Below are 20,185 nucleotides of genomic sequence, written 5' to 3' on the forward strand. Positions count from 1 at the left end.
CAGTGGTCCTGCAGGTGTCCATGTTTCTAGCCTAGCGGTGGAGGTGAAGGAAATGGCACCTGACAACGCTTTTATTCTTTGAGAAGTCACCTAAAAATCCCTGCCCCTCCAGCACGTGTTCTGAAACCAGAAAATAAATCTCCTTTCAGTATACATCCGGCATTTTTCCAACTGCTGCCTCTATGCTGTATCTCAGTGGAGCTGTTTTTATGCATCTCTTCATGGGCAGGGACTCCATTTCCTATCACCCTCCAAAGCCACCAATTTTTTAAAGGTCCAGGTATTAAGCACCCTGATTTTAAGAACTCAAGAAGTTAAGCCCTTCTGGTTTTCAAAGTCAAATATGATGGGTATAAAGTTTCCCAGTGTGAGTTCCTGGTGCCCTGGGTACCTGGTGTGGGGTCTGCTTCTCTCCATTCTCTGTGCCTGCAGTGTCCCTCCCGTCCGCAGATAGTCTTGTGGGTCAGTTTGGTTCCCTGCCTTTCCTACCCTTTTTGATGTGGCCTCTTCTCTACATTTACCTGTGGGGAATCTGTTCTCCCAGTCTTTGGATTGTTTTCTGGTTTACTTACACTAAGGTATATATTACCTAGGTATCCACGGGACAAGGTGAGTTCAGGATCCTCCTACTCTGCCATCTTCCACAGAAGAAAAACCTCTTTCAGTCTCTCTTAACTCTTAAATTTTGGCTGTCATGAGCTTTATGAAATAGAAGTTGTCAACTCTAATAGCAATGTTTATCCATTTTCCATATGTTTTATCTTTTTAGCTCTATATTCAAATCACCCTTGCCTATTTTACAAAACTATGCTCCCAGTTTATTCTCTACTGCTTTCCCTTATGTCTTTACTTTTTGGTAACTTAAGTGTTCTGTAAAATTTCAACATCTGTGTTTTTGCTGTTACAGAGAATATATTCTGTGTAATTCAATTTTAAACTTACTGAAATTTATTTTATGCCCAGCATTTAGTTTATCCTGGTGAATAATCCATGTGTAGGTGAGAAGAATGTGCATTCTGCTGCAATATGGAGCAATGTTTTATGCATATCTATTGAATCAAGTTAGCTGATGATATTGGTGGTGTCTTCTATATCCTTACTGTTTTGGGGTCTATTCTACTAATTAATAATTTGGGGGGCTGCTGGCTAGCTCCACTGGTAGACCATGCACCCCTTGATCTCGGGGTTTTGAGTTCAAGCCCCACTTTGGGCATGGAGATTACTTAAAAAAAATAATAGGGGCACCTGGGTGGCTCAGTTAGTTAAGCCTCTGACTCTTGGTTTCCACTCAGGTCGTGATCTCAGGATCAAGGAATCAAGCCCCAAGTCAGGCTCTGAGCTCAGCCGAGTCTGCCTGAGATTCTCTCTCCCTTTCCCTCTGCCCCTCCCACTTGTGTGTGCTTTCTGTCTCCTTTAGGAAAAAATAAAAATGGAAAAAAATATTTTAAAAGAATTTTTGAAGGCTTATTCTTATGTACAAATACATTTAGCATTCTTACATTTTCTTGATTAAATTTTATCTAATATTTTAAATGTCCTTATGTTATCTTTGGTAATATTACTTTCCCTAAAGCTGACAATTTCTTATATTAATATAATCACTCCAACCCTCTTCTTAGTATTTGTGTCTTACCTCATTCCACTCCTTTTAGCTTTTCTCTATTTTTGTAATGAAGAATCATTTATTACAGACTGCATAGAGTTTGCCTATGCATTTAATACAGTATGGCAATCTATTTATAATTCAAATATATAAAATATTTAAAGTAAAAAACTGAAAAGAATTGTGGGTACAAACGTATAAGTTACTTGCTCTTGCCTATTCTCTCAGAGAGAAATCGGAGAATAACCATATAGGTAATATTAAGAATATAATATTCAGGGGTACCTGGGTGGCTCAGTGGGTTAAGTTTCTGCTTTCGGCTCAGGTCATGATCTCAGGGTCCTGGGATCGAGCCCTGCATTGGGATCTCCACTGGGTGAGGAGCCTGCTTCCCCCTCTCCCTCTGCCTCCCTGCTTGTGATTTCTCTCTCCGTCAAATAAATAAAAAGTTAAAAAAAAAAGAATATAATATTCAAAAAAAGAATGTAACATTCACAAGACAATCATTTTGGTTTTTCATCACTGAGCATTTAAACACATTCACTAAAGCAAAAATAAAGCCACAACACAGATTAAAAGTTTTCTGAATTCTCTATGAACATAGGTGTATTTACCAGGTCAGTGTGATACTGTGATTCACAAGAAATATATATTTGATCTTTGTCCCTGTTTCTGGCACAGAGCTTCTAAAACCATTGGAATTTCCTAAATGATGAGAGAAAAGATGTCTTTTCTTTTGTTAATGAGGTGACTTTTGGAAGGCATCTAAGTAAGGATGAGGGTTGGTTGCCAAGAGAACCAACCATATGACTGGAGGGTTGGAAGTTTTAGTCCTACCCCTGACCTCTGGAGATCTGAATGGCTGGAGACTGAGTTCAATCAATCTTTAACTGCTGAGGATTTAATCAATCATGCCCATATAATGAAACCTCCATAAACCCCCAAAAAGACAGGGTTCAGAGAGCTTCCAGGTTGGTGAACAAGTGGAGATTCAGGGAGAGCAGTGTATCAGGAAAGAGCACAGACACTCTGTGCCTTTCCACAAACCTTGCCCTTCGTATGGCTATTTCTGAATTATATCCTTTTACAATAAATCATTAATCTATTAAGTAAAATGTTTCCCTGAGTTCTGTGAGCCACTCTAGTAAATTAATCAGACCCGAGAAGGGTGGGGGTCATTGGAACCTCCAGACTACAGCCAGTTGGTCAGAAACAAGAGGTGAGAACATGGATGTGTGACTGGTGCCTGAAGGGGGAAGTGCAGACAGTCTTAGAGGACTAAATCCTTAATGTGAGATCTGACAGATTTCCTGGTAAATAGTGTCAGATTTCAATTGAACTGTAGGATACCAAGGTGGGTCAGAGAATTGGGACTTGGTTTGGGTAAACCCACCCCTACACACTAGAATTGGTGTGGTCATAACCTTTTTATATTTTTTTAAGATTGTATTTATTTATTTGATAGAGAGAGCACACAAGCAGGGGGAACAGCAGAATGAGAGGGAGAAGCAGGTTCTCCGTTGAGCAGGGAGCCTGATGTGACACTAGATCCCAGGACCCTGGGATCATGACCTGAGCCCAAGGCAGATGCTTAACCAACTGAGCCACCCAGGTACTCCTGGTGTGGCCGCTCCTGGTGTGGCCATAATCTTAAGCAGTCTTTCACAAATATGGCTCCATAAGAGAACTGATTTCAGTGAAGATTGTCTTAAAAACCCCATGGAAGGGGGACGCCTGGATAGCTCAGTCAGTTAAGCATCTGCCTTGGGCTCAGGTAATGATGGACTGAGTCCCACACTGGGCTGCCCTTGGAAGTCTAACATTACTTTTCTTCCTGTCATTTCTCTACAGATTTATTGTTCTTTGTTGAAAATGCTACATCAGGGGCGCCTGGGTGGCTCAGTGGGTTAAGCCTCTCGGCTTGGTGGGGAGCCTGCTTCCCACCCCTCGCCTCCGCCTACTTGTGATCTCTCTCTCTCTCTCTGTCAAATAAATAAAAAAATAATCTTTTAAAGGAAAAAAAGAAAGAAAGAAAGAAAGAAAGAAAGGAAGGAAGGAAGGAAGGAAGGAAGAAAGAAAGAAAGAAAGAAAGAAAGGAAGAAAATGCTACATCAACTGGAATTCTGAGCCACCATTTTGAGTTACTTTTGATTTAGGTTTCTCCCATCTGTGTTGCACACATCAATAAACTATTTTTCTCTTGTTAATGTGCTTCTTGAGTCCCAGCCAATAATGTATAAACCTGACTTGTACACTGAAACTAACGCATTCTGTGTCAACTATATTTCAATTTAAAAAAGGGGGGGGCACCTGGGTGGCTCAGTGGGTTGGGCCTCTGTCTTTGGCTTGAGTGATGATCTCAGGGTCCTGGGATTGAGTCCCACATCGGGCTCTCTGCTCAGCAGGGAGCCTGCTTCCTCCTCTCTCTCTCTCTCTCTCTGCCTGCCTCTCTGCGTACTTGTGATCTCTCTCTGTGGAGTAAATAAATAAAATCTTTAAAAAAAAAAAAAAAGTCCAAGCTAAGACGGTTACAGGTGGAGTTATCCCTCCACTATACTCATAAAAATCACATCTAGGGCATGTGAACAGAAACATCTCTTGAGTTGAAACAACTTGTATTAGAGGAATGCTTTGGGGTTTTTTTGGTTTTAATTTTTTTATTGTGTTACATTGGTCACCACACAGTACATCATTAGTTTTTGATGCAGTGTTCCATGATTCATTGTTTGCATATAACATCTAGTGCTCCACGAAATACCTGCCCTCCTTAATATCCCCAACAAGAAGCTAACCCATTCCCCCGCCCCCCCAAGCCCTCAGTTTGTTTCCCAGTGTCTATAGTCTCTCATGATTCGTCTCCCCCTCTTATTGCTCCCCCCCCTTAGAGAAATGCTTTGGTAAGACTCTCCTGTGAGGCAAGATCCCCCCAATGAGTTTGTCCATGGAAAATTTTAGTCAAAAACATAAAGAGGCTAAGACAATCTATCATATGGTATTTGAGGTATTTTAAGTCCTTGGCAAGACTGAGTGAAGTAGAATCACTGCTAGCACTGGAGGAACTTTTCAATGTGTGTTTCTCTTAGGACAAGTTTTTCAAAAGTAAAGGTGAGGATATCAGACTGTAGCGATTTTGCAGCACCCCAACCTTGGTGGGTCACTATCCCCTCCCAGGATCCGAATGCCCTACAGAACCCTCTCAAATACCAGGACTCCTTCTTTCTGATTGAAAGTGTCAAGAATGCGCATGTTTCTTCCCCTACTCCCCTCTCCAGGAGGGACAGTTCCTCTGTTTCACACCAGGGACCATTTAAAATAACATACTAAAAGGGCACCTGGCTAGCTCAGTCGGTGAAGCTCAGGACTCTTGATCCTGGGGTCCAGGCTTGATCCAAGCTCCAGCCCTATACTGCGTGTACAGATTACTTAAAAATCTTTAAAAACAAAAATAAAAATAAATAAAATAACATACCTAAGACTGCTACCCCTAAATCTGATCTCCAGGCCCTGGCCTAGTCCAGACCACTATTCTCACCCTGTGGCTATCTCCAAACCCAGCCGGTTGTCCCAGAACCCTACACCTTCCATCCCAGGTCCCCATGGGACACGTCTACCCCAAGACATCTCAGAATCAACCATGTCCAAAATTCAACTTATGATCCCTCTGAAACCTCCCTACCTTGCCCTCCTGATTTCCATTTTCAAGACGTTCATGAAAAACAACAGAACAGCACAAATTAAAGACTTGGTTTTTCACTCCTCACTATCAATCACACCCACATCTGATGCAGTAACTGCCGTTGGCTCTATCTTTAAAATCTATCCGGATTCTGACCACTTCCTCCCTCTCTTCTGGCACTACTCTGGTTCACCCACCCTCAGAACACTCTTGGTAGTTCGCTGCACCAGCCCACTCACGGGTCTCCAAGAATCCACATTCACGCCCCAACCTAATCTGCTTTGCTCTGTGGAAAAACGTGGCTACTTTTTTAGTCCCCACTGACATCAAGTCCTTCTTCTACTCAAAATCCCTACAGCTCCCAGAGTCCTCACAAGAATACAACTTCTCAGGAAAGGCGTTGCCGCCGCCTCACGCTCCGTCCCCTGAGGGCAGAATCCTCCCGCCTCAGGCCCCCTGCAGCCCCCGCCCCGGCGGCCCCTCAGCCCGGAGCCCGCTCCCGCACGCAGCCCGCGCCCGAACGCAGCCCGCCGGCGCTCACACACGCGCACCCGCCCACCCCCGACTCCCGGTCCCGGACACCGGGACCGGGGCCACAGGGCCCGGGGGACGAGCGTTTACCTCAGCCGAGTCCCTGGGCGCGGCCGCCGCCATCCGACTCGGTGGAGGAAGCGGAGCCTGGAGCGGCCTGGGTCTAGGTCGGGGACGCAAACAAGTCTTGCCCTAGCCGCGGGGCCACGGTGGGTGGACCTCGCCAACCCCGAGCCTCCGACTAATCTCTGTGAAACGGCGACAACCATTCCACCTCCGGCCTGAACAAGCCATCAAAACCCCCGCCCTCAAGGCGCCTGGGTGGCTCACTGGGTTAAAGCCTCTGCCTTCGGCTCAGGTCATGATCCCAGGATGCTGGGATCAAGCCCCACATCAGGCTCTCTGCTCAGCGTGGAGCCTGCTTCCCTTCCTCTCTCTCTGCCTGCCTCTCTGTCTACTTGTGATCTCTGTCGGTCAAATAAATAAATAAAATCTTAAAAAAAAAAAAAAACAAACCAACCCCGGCTTCAGTAGATCCTAGCAAAAAGCCACCAAGCGTCCAGCGGGGAGGATACCAGAAATCCCGCCCACCCGCCTTTCGCACTTACAGAAACGCCCCTCTCCCCGGCCTTCATTGGACTGCGGCGCTTAGGCTTTTGGGTAATGTAGTTCTCTAAGAGCCAAAGCTCCAGGTTCGTGGCTCTGGGAGGAGGTTCCTGGGAAAGGCGAGGGACCACAGCGAAGGGCGTGATCACTGCTACAACCTACTTACTGCTCGAGAATGTGGTGGGACTTCTCTGTTCTGCCGGGCGAGATCCGGATTTCGTGGAGTATGCTCTGGACCAATCACAGACATGCTTGTACACATTATTTCATGTGCTCCCCAGAGTCACAAAATCAAAGGGACACACACCACCACTAAGTCTCTCTCTGTCCAGTCATATCTGAGAGCTAATAGCTATTACCTTGCTGGTTTTTAAATACATATAGAACGGAGCTTTAAGATCAGTTTTGCGAAATTTAGTTCTGGTTAGGGACGCCTAATTCAAGAGCCCAGAGGCGCCAGAGGACACTGGGAAACAGGTTCTATGTCCCAGGGGGGGACTTAGCTCCTTCCAAAAGAGGCTGAACTTAGGTTTCTGGAGGGTCTGGCTGCAACTGAGCACCTATGTGGAGACATGTTTTTTAGAGTCCAGGAAGCTCAGCATGCTCTCAGAAGCTAAACATATTCTTTCAGATGCTCCCAAAGGTTACAGATCCAAATGCACAAAGTTTTCCAGTTAGTCACAAAATGTGTCCACTGATAGAGGACATGAATAAAAATTACTGTACTGTAATTCAAATGCATGCGCTCTGAAGAATTAGAGCCAGTACTAGCAAACGAACCGTGTATGTACAGCGACAAGAAGGAAAGTACTCCAGATAGAGGCATGACAAGGAAGATGGAGGAAGATGTGCTACCCTGAAGCAAGAGTACAAATATGGATCTGTGTAACCTATGATGTCCAGTGTGGTGAGCTTTTATCCATTCACGTCTCTTATTCACTGTCCTTATATTCACTTCCTTTAAGATCTGACATTGATCTCAAAAGCAGAACAATGAAAGAAATACTATTTTAATACAGGACAATGTCTGCAGTGTCCACAGGTGGAGCATGCATGCGAAGTGTGCTCTGAATCCCAAAATGTAGGGGTATCGTAAACCCATGATCTCATCTCATTCCCGAAAATTGGTTATCATTTCCTCTGTGATTACAGGCAGTATTCTGCATGAGGAATTGATATCTCAGAAAAAGTTGTAAAATGCAAATTATTGAAAGCTATTAATTTTTGTAACTGTGTAAGGTAATGGATATTAACTAGAGTTGTTGTACCCATTTCACAGTGTATACAAATATGGAATCATTATGCTGTACACCTGAAACTAATATAATGTTATATGTCAATTATACCTCAATTTGTAAAAAGATTTTATATATTTGTCAGAGAGAGAAAGAGAACACAAGCAGAGGGAGCTGCAGGCAGAGGAAGAAGTTCAGCAGGCTCCCGCTGCGCAACAAACCCAATGAAGAACTGGATCTTTTTTTTTTTTTAAAGATTTTATTTATTTATTTGACAGACAGAGATCACAAGTAGGCAGAGAAGCCGGCAGAGAGAGATAGGAGGAAGCAGACTCTCTGCTGAGCAGAGAGCCCGATGCGGGGCTCGATCCCAGGACCTGGGATCATGACCTGAGCCGAAGGCAGAGGCTTTAACCCACTGAGCCACCCAGGTGCCCCAAGAACTGGATCTTGATCCAAGTCAAGCAGACGCCCAACAGACTGAGCCACCCAGGTGCCCCTGCTGTCCCCTGGGCCACCTGCCCCACACGTAACTCCTTCCTGGCTGCGTGACCAAGGCAAGTGCAAACTATTGGCTGAAAGATTCTTTGGACCATCCCAATTCCTAATATATATCGCACTATTCCTTTGTCATGTTGTCTATTACAATTTTTGTTGTTATAATTTTTTTATTTTATGAAAGATGGAAACTGAAAGGAAGAGTCGGGAAGCCTGGGTCTGGCTTCAGTTCACCCTCAAATTAAACAAAATCTTTTTTTTTTAACAGTTTGTTTGAGATCTATGTCACATACCACAACATTTACTCTTTTAAAGAGTACAATCCAAGTGTGTGTTTTTTTTAAGTATATTCTCCAGGTTGTACAACCATCACAACTATCTAATTTTTAAACATTTTCCTTACCCCAAAAAGAAACCCCACCCCTGGGGCCCTGGGTGGCTCAGTGGGTTAAAGCTGCTGCCTTTGGCTCAGGTCATGATCCTGGGGTCCTGGGATCGAGTCCCACATTGGGCTCTCTGCTCAGTTAGGAGCCTGCTTCCTCCTCCCTCTCTCTGCCTGCCTCTTTTCCGACTTGTGATCTCTGTCAAATAAATAAATAAAATCTTAAAAAAAAAAAAAAAAAGAAACCCCACACCCATCAGCAGTCCTTCCCTTTTCTTCACTCACCCAGTTCCTGGAACCACTTATCTACTTTCTGCCTCTATGGATTTGATTATTTGGGGCATTTTGGATAAATGAAATCAGAAAATTTGTGACCTCTGTGTCTAACATACTTCATTTAGCATAATTTTTTCAAGGTTTTTCTATGTCATAGATGTATCGGTATTTCTATCTTTCTTATAGCTGAAGAATATTCCGTTATATGGATAGGCCCCCCCACTTTATCTTTTTGTCGGTTGATGGACTGCTGGGTTGTTGCCACCTTTTTGCTCTCATGAGTAACGCTGCTGTGAACATTTGTTCCCAGGTTTTTCTGTGTATGTGTGTTTTCAGTTCTTTTGGACCTAACCCTAAGAGTGGAACTGCTGGGTCATGTCAAGCCTCTCTGCTTCACTTTCTGAGGAACCATCAGACCGTTTCCAAAGCACTGACCTGTTTGTATTCAGTCTTGACTCCTGTATTCCCACAGCTCTCAGCAGCTCCCAGCTGACAGTGCCCACCACAACTGGCCACGCTTGACACCTCTTTACCTGCAGCCCCTTTTTCCTTACCGGATCCCAGATCCTTAAAAACAGGGATGATGTTAATCCATTAGCTGCATATTAGTCCAGTGTCAAATCTATTTGGATATTCTCAGCTTTCCTGTGAGGAGAATGGGCACAAGGTACCGCAATTGACAGATAATATCCCTGGAAAAGTTTTGTATCATGAAAGTAGTTCCTTGGCTTGGCCTGAGAGACTGCCCAAAGAAATTGTTCGTGCTTCTGGTTAGGAGCAAGAAAAGAAAATCCTAAAAATCGTAAATAAATAATTTTGAAACAAAGGGGAAAAAATCCTGACAGTCTCTCTTTTGTACTCAGGAAGTTGGATTTTTCTCTTTTCCAATATGTTATAATTATTAATGGACTATGAGAGCTAAGAAGCAAGACTCAATGCATATATGGATTTATTTTCAGTTATATACTTCTAGTTTTCTTCTTTAGAGTGCTCTGGACAGAGCTCTCGAGGAGTAAGTCCTGCTCAGGTCCCCAGTCGCGGGTTGTCCCTGCAGCTGTGGGCTTCACGCTGGCTAGCATGTCCTGCATTGCTTTCGTTTGCTCTCATAGATCCTCTGAGAATATACCGGGCATAGAATTCCCCATTATTGTTCCCTTTAATAAATTTTGCTCTTTCCTCAATCTCTTGTTTTCCATATGCTTTCTTCTTTTGGATCTAATAACTAAAATACAGATATAATGTTATTGAGGTACTAGTAAATGAGGAATAGACAAAAGGTGAAGGGAAAAGTATGGAAAAATAAAGGTACAAAGAATAGAATTTTCAAGATAAAATGAATGTTTTTCATCTGAAAAGCATGGCGAAAATTGAATTTAAAATTATTTAACCCCCCCAATATAAAGTTATTTTCCCACAGCTTATAAATGCTTTATAAATGCTCAGTTAAAAAAAATCATGTCGGCTGATGAATGGATAAAGATGTGATGTATATACACAAAGGAATATTACTCAGCTATAAAAAAATGAAACCTTGTCATTTGTAATGACATGGATGGAGCTAGAGAGTGTTATGTTAAGTGAATTAAGTCCGTCAGAGAAAGACAAATATCATATGATTTTACTCATATGTGGAATTTAAGAAACAAATGAGCAAAGAGGGAAAAGAGAGAGAGAGAGAAGCAATCCAAGAAACAGACCCTTAACCATAGAGAGCAAACAGATGGCTACCAGGAGGGGTGGGGGGCGGTTAAGGAGCTCACTTGCTGGGACGAGCATTGGGTGTCATATGGAAGTGCCGAATCACTATGTTGTACACTTGAAACTAATAGTACCCTGTATGTTAACTAACTGGATTTTAAATAAAAACTTTTAAAAAAATACAGAAAAGCTATACTTCAATGTAAGGAAAAGACATTGAAAAAGTATTTCCTAAGGGTAAACAAGGGCATTGGTGTCAGTAAGCATCACTGATCACTGCACTCCTGGCCTTCCGGCCTGTCTCTGACTCCTGTGTCTGGGGTTGTGAGAGAGGAGATCCACACAACCGAAGACTGGAATGGCTGAATCAGACAGTGCACTTGAAATATTTTGGCTCTATAATTTTTGTTAAGAGGCTATCTCAGAGCTTCTACAAAATCAGGTTTATGTGAGCACATATGCTGCCCTCTCCTCACAAAGATTTGCGGGCATGGTGAGCACCTCTCCTACAAGCGTCCATTCTGGGGGTCTGGATCCTGTTCCCACATCAGATGGAGGCAGACTGTGCAAGAGAGACATCTTTCTCCCTGTGTTCTAGACTCAGGAACAGTGCCACCCTGAGAAGTGTGTTTAAAGGAAGATTTAGTCTGGGGGAAGTTTGGTCTCCTGAACTCTACTCTTGGTCCTTGGAATTGCCCCACAAAAGGAACCAAGCAACCCAAGGCTGATTTCCCCTCTGTGCAGTTTGATGAGAACACTTAGTTTCTGCAGATGTGGCTGTAAATATTCACCTTCATTACCTCAAACTCCACTGAATCCCTCCTCGCTTTGCCTCTGCAAACCAAACCGTCAGGGCCCGCTCAGCTTTTACATCTGGCAGGACAAACTGGCCCAGCGTTTACCTGAGTGAATGAACTTCTCCAGCTCCTCTTCATTCTCTGGAAGCAGGTAGGCGGACTCATCCAGGCTCTCGCTCTCAGAGTCCTCACCCACATTGTCGTCGTTGTCTTCTCCCAGGAATGGTACGCTGACATTGTTATAAAGCCACACCAGTTGCTGTCTTTCCTCCGCGTGCACCAGCCGACTGGAGAAGAATGTACAGGAGCTTAAGAGCGCAGCTTTCACAGGGAATCATTCTACCTTAATCCTGCGACTTTTGCCTGAAAAGCAGTCACTGTACCTGGCGGTAGGCGCGGGAAGGAGGCAATTACCACTCTCCAGTGTGTGCTGACAGGCAGGAGAGAATGTAGCTCAGGGCCAAGACTAGGTGAGGTGAATAAGGAACTCATGTGGAGTACAAGAGAATATAATAATATCTTCTTTTTAAACTACATAATATCTTAATGCAACATTTTACAAAAGAAAAAGGAATGCCAAGAAATCCATGACGAACAAAATACCAACATTTTAAATAAAGTCCAGGCAGGTATTACTGATTCTTCCTTTTGCTCGCTCTCCGGTATGGCTTGGCACAACACTATTACTGATCCTGTATTTAAAATGTTGGCATTTTGTTCATCATGGATATTTTTTGAAATAATTGTAGATTTTATAAAATATTGCATTAAAACATCATTCATCTTGATGACTGAGTGTTTTGGCACCCTCTTAAATTTTGTATCTGAGGTGAGTGCCTTGCTCACTCCACCAGGTCCAGCCCGGGAAGTGGATTTTTCAGTAGCTATCTCTGTTTGATGTGAAAAGGAGTAACAGAATGCTTTTCTCTTTCCTAACATACATACCCTCCTAATCGTTTGATGTATGTAATTAGGAAGAACTGGCCTGATCCTAAACATTGTTAACAGTAATTACCCAAATCCTGGTCTCCAATGTCTTGATTACAGTTGCAAAATTTAGGTTGTGTCAAAAAAATCAGGAATGATGGTAAGTATTTTAGTTCAATATTTTAACAAATTGAAGTGAGTGGGAAAAAATCCATAATAAACCAAATATCAAAATTTCAAATAAACATAGGAACCAACAGTGCTGTGTGAACCATATGGGAACCTAAGTCAAAAAAAAAAAAAGGTGAATCTCTATGTACATGTTTTTGTGTAATTTTTAAAAGATTCATTTATTTAGGGTGCCTCAGTGGCTCAGTCAGTTAACTTTTGCATCGAAATGAATGGAACTGGAGGGGATTATGCTGAGTGAAGTAAGTCAAGCAGAGAAAGACAATTACCATATGGTTTCACTTATATGTGGAACATAAGGAATAGCACAGAGGACATTAGGGGAACGAAGGGAAAACTGAAAGGGGGCATCAGAGGGGGAGATGAACCATGAAACACTATGGACTCTGGGAAATAATCTGAGGGTTTCAGAGGGGGGAGGGATGGGCAGGGTTGCCTGCTGATGGGTATCAGGAGGGCATGTGTTGTAATTAGCACTGGGTGTTATACACAAACAACGGATCATGGAACACTACATCAAAAACCTAATGATGTACTGTATGGTGACCAAAATAACAAATTAAAAAATAAATAAAATTTTTAAAAAATTTTTAAATTTTTGGGGCTCCCAGTTGGCTCAGCTGGTTAAGCAGCTGCCTTCGGCTCAGGTCATGATTCCAGGGTCCTGGGATCAAGCCCTGCATTGGGCTCTCTGCTCGGCGGGGGGCCTGCCTCCCCCCTTCCTCTGCCTGCTGCTCTACCTACTTGTGCTCTCTCTCTGTCAAATAAATAAATAAAATCTTTAAAATTTTTTTAATTTTTAAATAATCAGCATTTGCATTAAAAATATGCTTTTCAATATTTTCTATCCTACTAAAATTGTATTCTGTCCTATTTGTTTTTTTCTTCATTTACATTGTGACCCAACATGAGTACAGTCCATATTCTGAAAAACACAGGTGTGGAGGTTTAGAATGACAGTAATAATTTAGTGATTGCAAGAATTATCATCATCAGCATTACTAAATAATAACCTGGTTAGTTTGTTATGTCTTACTTGAAGTTGGTAATGTTACTTAGTAAATACTTACTATATCACATAGGAAATAATGATTCCACATACCAGGGCAATGGTAAAGGCTACACATGCAATTATAATTACTTGAACAAGAGCAGGTCTGTGCGAAATCAGTGCTAAAAATGGAAAGAACAGTTCACATAAAATTTCATTTCACTTGTGTCTATCAATTAATATATTTGTTAATCATATTGTTATTTCAAAGGGGGATGGGAGACAAAATCCAAAGTACCATAAAAAATAACATCCTTAATTTTAAAAAAATATGGAGGCTTGGGGCGCCTGGGTGGCTCAGTGGGTTAAAGCCTCTGCCATCAGCTCAGGTCGTGGTCCCAGGGTCCTGGGATGGAGCCCCGCATCGAGCTCTCTGCCCAGCAGGGAGCCTGCCTCCTCCTCTCTCTCTCTCTGCTGCCTCTCTGCCTACTTGTGATCTGTCTGTCAAATAAATAAACAAAATCTTTTAAAAATAAATAAATAAATAAATAATGTGGAGGCTAGATCTCATGGCCTATGTGAACAAATACACTTTGAATTCCCATGGAAAGGAATCCCCAACTCCATTTGCCGCCTCTGATTCTGGTCCTTTGCCAAAGCCCGCTCTCACTCTGTAGGGATGCTGCAGAGATCACAGGATCCCTGACTCGGTCTAGCAGCACCTGCCAGCTCTGTGGCTGCAAGGACAGCGGCTTTAGTTTGGTGACTCAGGTGTCGCACGGATGGCCTCAGGGTGTGCGGTGCTGTGCTGAGAGGGTGTTAGAGACTGAGAACGCCGTTGCCCCAACCTGCATTCCAGGTCTCAGCGCTCGCGGGCGTCGGATGTGCTCTGAGATGCCGGCTGCTCTTGCTGCGGTCAGGTGGACGACTCTCCCCACCGCCTGAGACGAGAGAAGAGTTACCGTTTGCACAAACTGAACAAAACAGCAACTCCGGGGCGAGTATGCTCCTCGGCCGCTTGTAAAACCTCACACACGGCGGTGATTACCCTTCACTTGCACTTGGCCGTCCCACCCCCGTCCCTTCCATGGCACAGAAAGTTCAGCAACTGAACGAAAAACGCCCTGAGCTTCACACCTCAGTGAAAGCTCAGCCGAACAGGGCGGAAAGAACGTGGGCTGCGAAAGGGGTAGCGGTGTCTTTGGTGTCGAGGAGAGATGAGGACAGCTCCCAGGAGGGCTAAGGGATCGGGAGATGGGTTTTACTTTCTAAGATGGGAGAACGGACAGCACGTTCATAGGAGGACGGGACTGATATTTAAACCGTGATATTTAAACTACAGGAAATGAGGAGGGACTTGTCACCTGTGCCTGTGCCAGTCGGGGGAGATGGACGGTGGTGCACTGGCTGGGGCCATCCTTGGCCTGGAAAGGAAGGAAGGCAGAGAAAGAGGGTGAGGTTGCAGGTGGATGGGGAGGGGGATGAAGATACTCTCTTTTGACTGCTTGGATTTTGCCAGTGATGGAGGAAACAAGGCCACCCATCAAAGCGAGCCTGCGGTAATCATGTTGGGGGTTTTCTAGAACAAGAAAAATTAATGTGAAAGTCCCCAGCAGAACAGGAGAGTAGGTGGGTTAGGGAAATGAGAAATATATATATATATATAATTTAAAGATTTATTTATTTATTTTAGAAAGAGAAAGAGAGAGTGTGAGGAGGAGGAGGGGCAGAGGGATAGAGAGAATCTCCAGCAGACTCCCTGCTGAGTGCAGAGCCCAAAATAGGGCTTGGATCTTAAGGCCCTGAGATCAAAACCTGAGCCAAAACCAAGAGTCAGATGCTTAACTAACTGTACCACCCAGGTACCTCAAGAAACTTTTTTTTAAAGATTTTATTTATTTATTTGACAGACAGAGATCACAAGCAGGCAGAGAGGCAGGCAGAGAGAGAGAGGGGGAAGCAGTCTCCCTGCTGAGCAGAAAGCCTGATGTGGGGCTAGATCCCAGGACCCTCAGATCATGACCTGAGCTGAAGGCAGAGGCTTTAACCCACTGAGCCACCCAGGCGCCCCAAGAAACATGCTTTTTAGTAGTTTCCTAGAAATGAAATTTCTGTCTATATTGACTATATTTTCTTATTTTCTGTATTTTTAAGGCATTTTATTTTTAAGTAATCTCTGCACCCAACGTGGGTCTCGAACTCACAATCCTGAGACCAAGAGTTGCACACTCCACTGACTAAGCCAGGCTTTCCTATTTTCTGTATTTTTGATGTTTTCACATCTGAGGTTTTGCTCCTGGACAGACCATCCCTCCCAGGGTTAACTATTTCCTAAAGTTCATGGACACCTCCCCTCTGAGCATGCCTTTGATATAAACCAACCAATCCAGAGCCCACAGCCCCAACTACCTCTCACACACCAAGCCAATGTCCCCCCTACCCTAAATATTCCCAGGGCCAGATGCTGGACAACTAGAAACCACTCCTATAGCCCAGAGCCCACTGAAATCACTCCAACTATCCACTACTCTGTGTCCCTACCCCACTTCACTCTTTCTTTCCCACAAAAACACCAATAAGGACTCTGAGCCATGCTCCTCCCTCTTGCCCTGCTTCTAGGAATCTGTGAATATAATGTTCTTCCATCATGAACAATCATTTCTGTGTCTATATGTCTTATCATACCTGATTAAAATAAATCCCAGGCATATTTCAGTACTCTGAGCCAAAAAGTAAATACATTCTTTTTGTATTTATAAGGATTGCCAATTGCCCTCTGTAGAAGTTGCACTCTTTCCTTGCCTACACACAACATATGAGATTATATACACTTGAAACTAATAGGATGTTATACATTCATTATACTTCAGTTTTTAAAAATGTGAGATTGAGGCACCTGGGTGGCTCAGTCGTTTAAGAGTCCAACTCTTGATTTTGGCGCAGGTCTTGATCTCAGGGTGTGAACTGAAGCCCTGTGTTGGGCTCCACACTGGGCGTGGAGCCTACTTAAAAAAAAAAAAAAGCAAGAGATTATATTTCCCAACTCTTTTGCCAGTTTTCTTTTTTTTTAATATTTTATTTATTTATTTGACAGAGAGAGAGATCACAAGTAGGCAGAGAGGTGGGCAGAGAGAGAGGAGGAAGCAGGCTCCCCGCTGAGCAGAGAGCCAGATGCGGGGCTCGATCCCAGGACCCTGAGATCATGACCTGAGCCGAAGGCAGAGGCTTTAACCCACTGAGCCACCCAGGCACCCCTTTTGCCAGTTTTCTTAACGAAACATTTGTCCACTCTCAACATGATAGCTGAAAATTGGAATGAGTATTTCCCTTATTATGAGTTAGGCATCTTTTCATATAACCAAGAGCTAAGGGTTACAGAGAAAATTGGGAGTCTTCCAATGATTTAAAACAATTCTGTCGGGGCGCCTGGGTGGCTCAGTGGGTTAAAGCCTCTGCTTTCGGCTCAGGTCATGATCCCAGGGTCCTGGGATCGAGCCCCACATCGGGCTCTCTGCTCAGCAGGGAGCCTGCTTCTCCGTCTCTCTCTGCCTGCCTCTCTGCCTACTTGTGTTCTCTGTCTGTCAAATAAATAAATAAAAATCTTTAAAAAAAATAAAATAAAACAATTCTGTCCTCTATCTCCATATTGGAACCTGCACTTGGGACCCAAAGCTCAGACGCACCAGAGGTCTCAGCAAACCTCTAATGCAAGCTCATAACACCAGTTAGTTTCAAAGTAAAGATTAAAATGCAGGTCTCCTGATATCTTGGCAAGAATTCAATCTCTGGGCTTTGGCAGTAGGGGGATGAACAGGCAAGTGATGTATTCATAGCTGAGCTTTAGAAAAGTTCCTAATGTGTTTGGAAGGGCTGCTGTATTGTTTTAAGATTTTCTGTATTTTGGGCCAGCTGGGTGGCTCAGTCATTAAGCATCTACCTTCAGCTCAGGTCATGATCCCTAGGTCCTGGGATCAAGCCCCACATCAGGCTCCCTGCTCGGCGGGAGGCCTACTTCTCCCTCTCCCACTCAGCCTGCTTGTGTTCCCTGTCTTGCTGTCTCTCTCTCTCTCTCTCTGTCAGTTAAATAAATAAATTAAATGTTTAAGAAAAAGTCTGTATTTCCTGATGCTTGGACATCTGTGCTATTTTTCTGTTCTGAGTGGCATCATAACTAAACCAACCATCCACAGGGCACTCCTTTTTCTGATTTGCAGAAAGGGCTGTACAGATTAGTGATGACGACTGTGGGGTGCCCTCTGGAGCCACACACCACAGCAGCTCTGGGAATGTTCCTGAATCCCAGCCACCATCCCAGATTCCTTGACTTACCATTACGCCCTGGGAATTGCTTGGGCATAATAGGTCTTGGAGCTAGAAGGCCGTTCAAAGGGATCAGAGAGAAGAGACAAATTTAAGACAGATTTAGGAAAATAAATAACTTGGTATTAGACAAGGGGACCTAATAGCTAAGAAGGTAAATACTGTTAATAAATTTATTACAATGCCTCAAAGAAATATGTGGCTTAAACTGCAATTTGTTCTGTTTGTATCCAGGATTTCCTTTAATGAATATGGGGGGTTAAGGACATAATGCATTTGGTTTCTGGTCTGTTTTTGCAGTCACATGAGCTGGTTGAGGACCTGACAGATTTGAAGGGATCTGTGCTGTCATCTGAAGGTCAGAGAGCCAGGGCCAGGGAGGGTCCCATGGCAATATCCTTTCCTCCTACAGAATTACAAGCTATTATATTGTGCAGATAGCATTTCCCTTGTACAGAATAGAAGTTGTTTATAAGTACCGTGTCTCTTCACACAAAGAGTTACTGCCTGGTTCACCAATTGTCAGGGTCAGTTTCTCTGTTTTGAGATAAACAGAGTTTTAGGACTTAAAATGCAAAGTATAGAAGACAGATAATTATAAAGAACATTTTAGGGACACCTGGGTGGCTCAGTGGGTTAAGCCTCTGCTTTCGGCTCAGATCATGATCTCAGGGTCCTGGGATCGAGTCCCACATTGGGCTCTCTGCTCGGTGGGGAGCCTGCTTCCCCTTCTCTCTCTCTGCCTGCCTCTCTGCCTACTTGTGATTTCTGTCAAATAAATAAATAAAATCTTTAAAAAAAAAGAATCTCTTAAAAAAAAATAAAGAACATTTTATGCTTGCTGTATCTGGATTCCTATGGTCTACCACCAGAATGTGCCCCCACATTACAATTAAAGCCATACAGACACATTCAAATGATCCTGAGGCAGGCAAAGTTTCTGTGTGTGCTGAGTGAAATGAAAGAGAGGCACAGTAATCCCTGAAAAGAAAGCACAGCTTACCAAGAGAGAATAATATCGGACTAATTTTCAAGCAATGCTTATCTAATTATATTACTGTATGGCACATGCTTCTAGCAAATACACAAGACAAGACACATTCATACAGTGAATAGGATGACCCCAGACTATGGTTCCCATTTCACCAAATGAGTAATACAGTGACTTACCTCTGAGTCTTGAGAAAACACCTTCCTGCTTAGTGACATTTGTGGATGTTTGTGACTGTTTGTAGCCTTGAAAAGAAAACTTGTAGCAGTGAAATGTAATTACCCCTTCTTATTTCCCCTGAAACAAGTAAAAACAACAGTTGAAGTTACCCATTAAGTCTGTTGCTAGATCAACTAGTTGGAACTCACCTCCATAAGGCAAGCATAGAAGTGGGCATTCCATTAAAAACAAAACTAGAAAGGTGAAAGAACTTTGAACCTTGTCCATCACTCCAAAACTGTTAGTCTTTTAGCATACAGACGAAAGGATATATTTAGCTATAGAATAGTATCTGCCCTGTATTTATGAGGAACTAAGAAACTCTGCTCCCTACAGAATGTTTGGGTTCTGACCTGGAGCCACCAGTGTGAGATCAGCTCACGTTGCCATATGGACTTCCTCCACGGAACCAAGTCAAACAATGGGGATACTAACAGGATGGCGCATGGGAAGAGGCTCATCTGTGAAGAACAGAACCAGGGCCCCACCCTCAGGGAGTGTACAGACCAGTGAGGAGGCAGCAAAGATCATTGAAAATTCAATGGGACACACAAGAAGACAACAGAGAACACAGTAGGGCTGTGTAGTCAAAAGCCTGAATTCTAGTCCGAGTCTCTGGCTTCCTAGACCTTCCTGCTTGATCAGGTAACTTAAGCCTTGGGTTTCAGCTTCCTCATCTGTAAAAACAGGAGAAAGAAATAGCACCTACCTCACAGGACTATAGCAATGTCTGAATAACGTAATCCATGCAAAGCTCAAAAAGTGTTGGCACTGAGTGTTAGTTCTTGCTGGAAAACGGGAGAGCAGCTGCAAAAAAGCAATTCAGTACACCTCCACCCTCTGGGTACTGTTCAGAACCATAGACCCCTTTGGCTGCCTCCAGAAATTTCTTTAAAGGAGATTAATTGAATCATCACAAAATGTGGAAATGGAATTGAAAATAGCATAGAAGATTGTCCCTTGTACATGTCCTTTGTCAATCCAGTAGTTCTCAAAATACCCAAGGCAAGTTTTTGATTCACCTCTACCAATAACAATAGCAGACCAGATCTTCGGATGCTTGTGAAGCCCCCTGGGATTAGAAACTGGTTCCACTTGCACTGTAACTAAAGGCGAGCTATCCTTTCTTTCTTTGTTTTTTTAGATGTATTTATTTATTTTAGAGAGGAGGGGAAGGGGCAGAGGAAGCAGGAGAAAGAGTCTTAAGCAGATGCTGTGCTGAGCACATAGCCCGACTTGGGCTCAA

At 43.5% G+C, this 20,185-nt stretch overlaps 2 protein-coding genes across 6 annotated transcripts in view; both read right to left on the minus strand.

Moving 5' to 3' along the window:
• The window catches only part of ZNF671 (zinc finger protein 671), a 175,296-nt gene extending 169,221 nt beyond the window's left edge, over nucleotides 1–6,075 (minus strand). For 2 of the 5 annotated variants that reach the window (XR_004381420.1, XR_004381416.1), the window contains exon 1: nucleotides 5,901–5,937. Coding sequence is in view for 1 of the 5 variants with exons in the window: in XM_032847686.1 (XP_032703577.1) it covers nucleotides 5,901–5,933 (33 nt within the window). In the remaining 4 variants the exon portion in view is untranslated. Of the gene's footprint in view, nucleotides 1–4,935; nucleotides 5,035–5,900 lie in introns of all 5 variants that reach the window. The other 3 variants (XM_032847688.1, XM_032847686.1, XM_032847687.1) reach the window with 2 other exon arrangements.
• Nucleotides 6,076–9,882: 3,807 nt separating this feature from the next.
• On the minus strand, nucleotides 9,883–19,311 carry CUNH19orf18 (chromosome unknown C19orf18 homolog). Its single transcript, XM_032847718.1, has 8 exons — nucleotides 19,089–19,311; nucleotides 18,900–18,965; nucleotides 17,739–17,780; nucleotides 14,774–14,833; nucleotides 14,258–14,350; nucleotides 13,489–13,591; nucleotides 11,408–11,589; nucleotides 9,883–10,029 (listed from the first exon to the last, which is right to left on the minus strand). The coding sequence occupies exons 1-8, from the start codon at nucleotides 19,165–19,167 to the stop codon at nucleotides 9,911–9,913; spliced, it is 744 nt and encodes a 247-aa protein (XP_032703609.1). The 5' UTR covers nucleotides 19,168–19,311; the 3' UTR covers nucleotides 9,883–9,910.
• Nucleotides 19,312–20,185: the final 874 nt, after the last annotated feature.

This window comes from Lontra canadensis, unplaced genomic scaffold, assembly GCF_010015895.1.
Source record: "Lontra canadensis isolate GAN:19392208 unplaced genomic scaffold, GSC_riverotter_1.0 scaffold191, whole genome shotgun sequence".
Lineage (NCBI taxonomy): Eukaryota > Metazoa > Chordata > Mammalia > Carnivora > Mustelidae > Lontra > Lontra canadensis.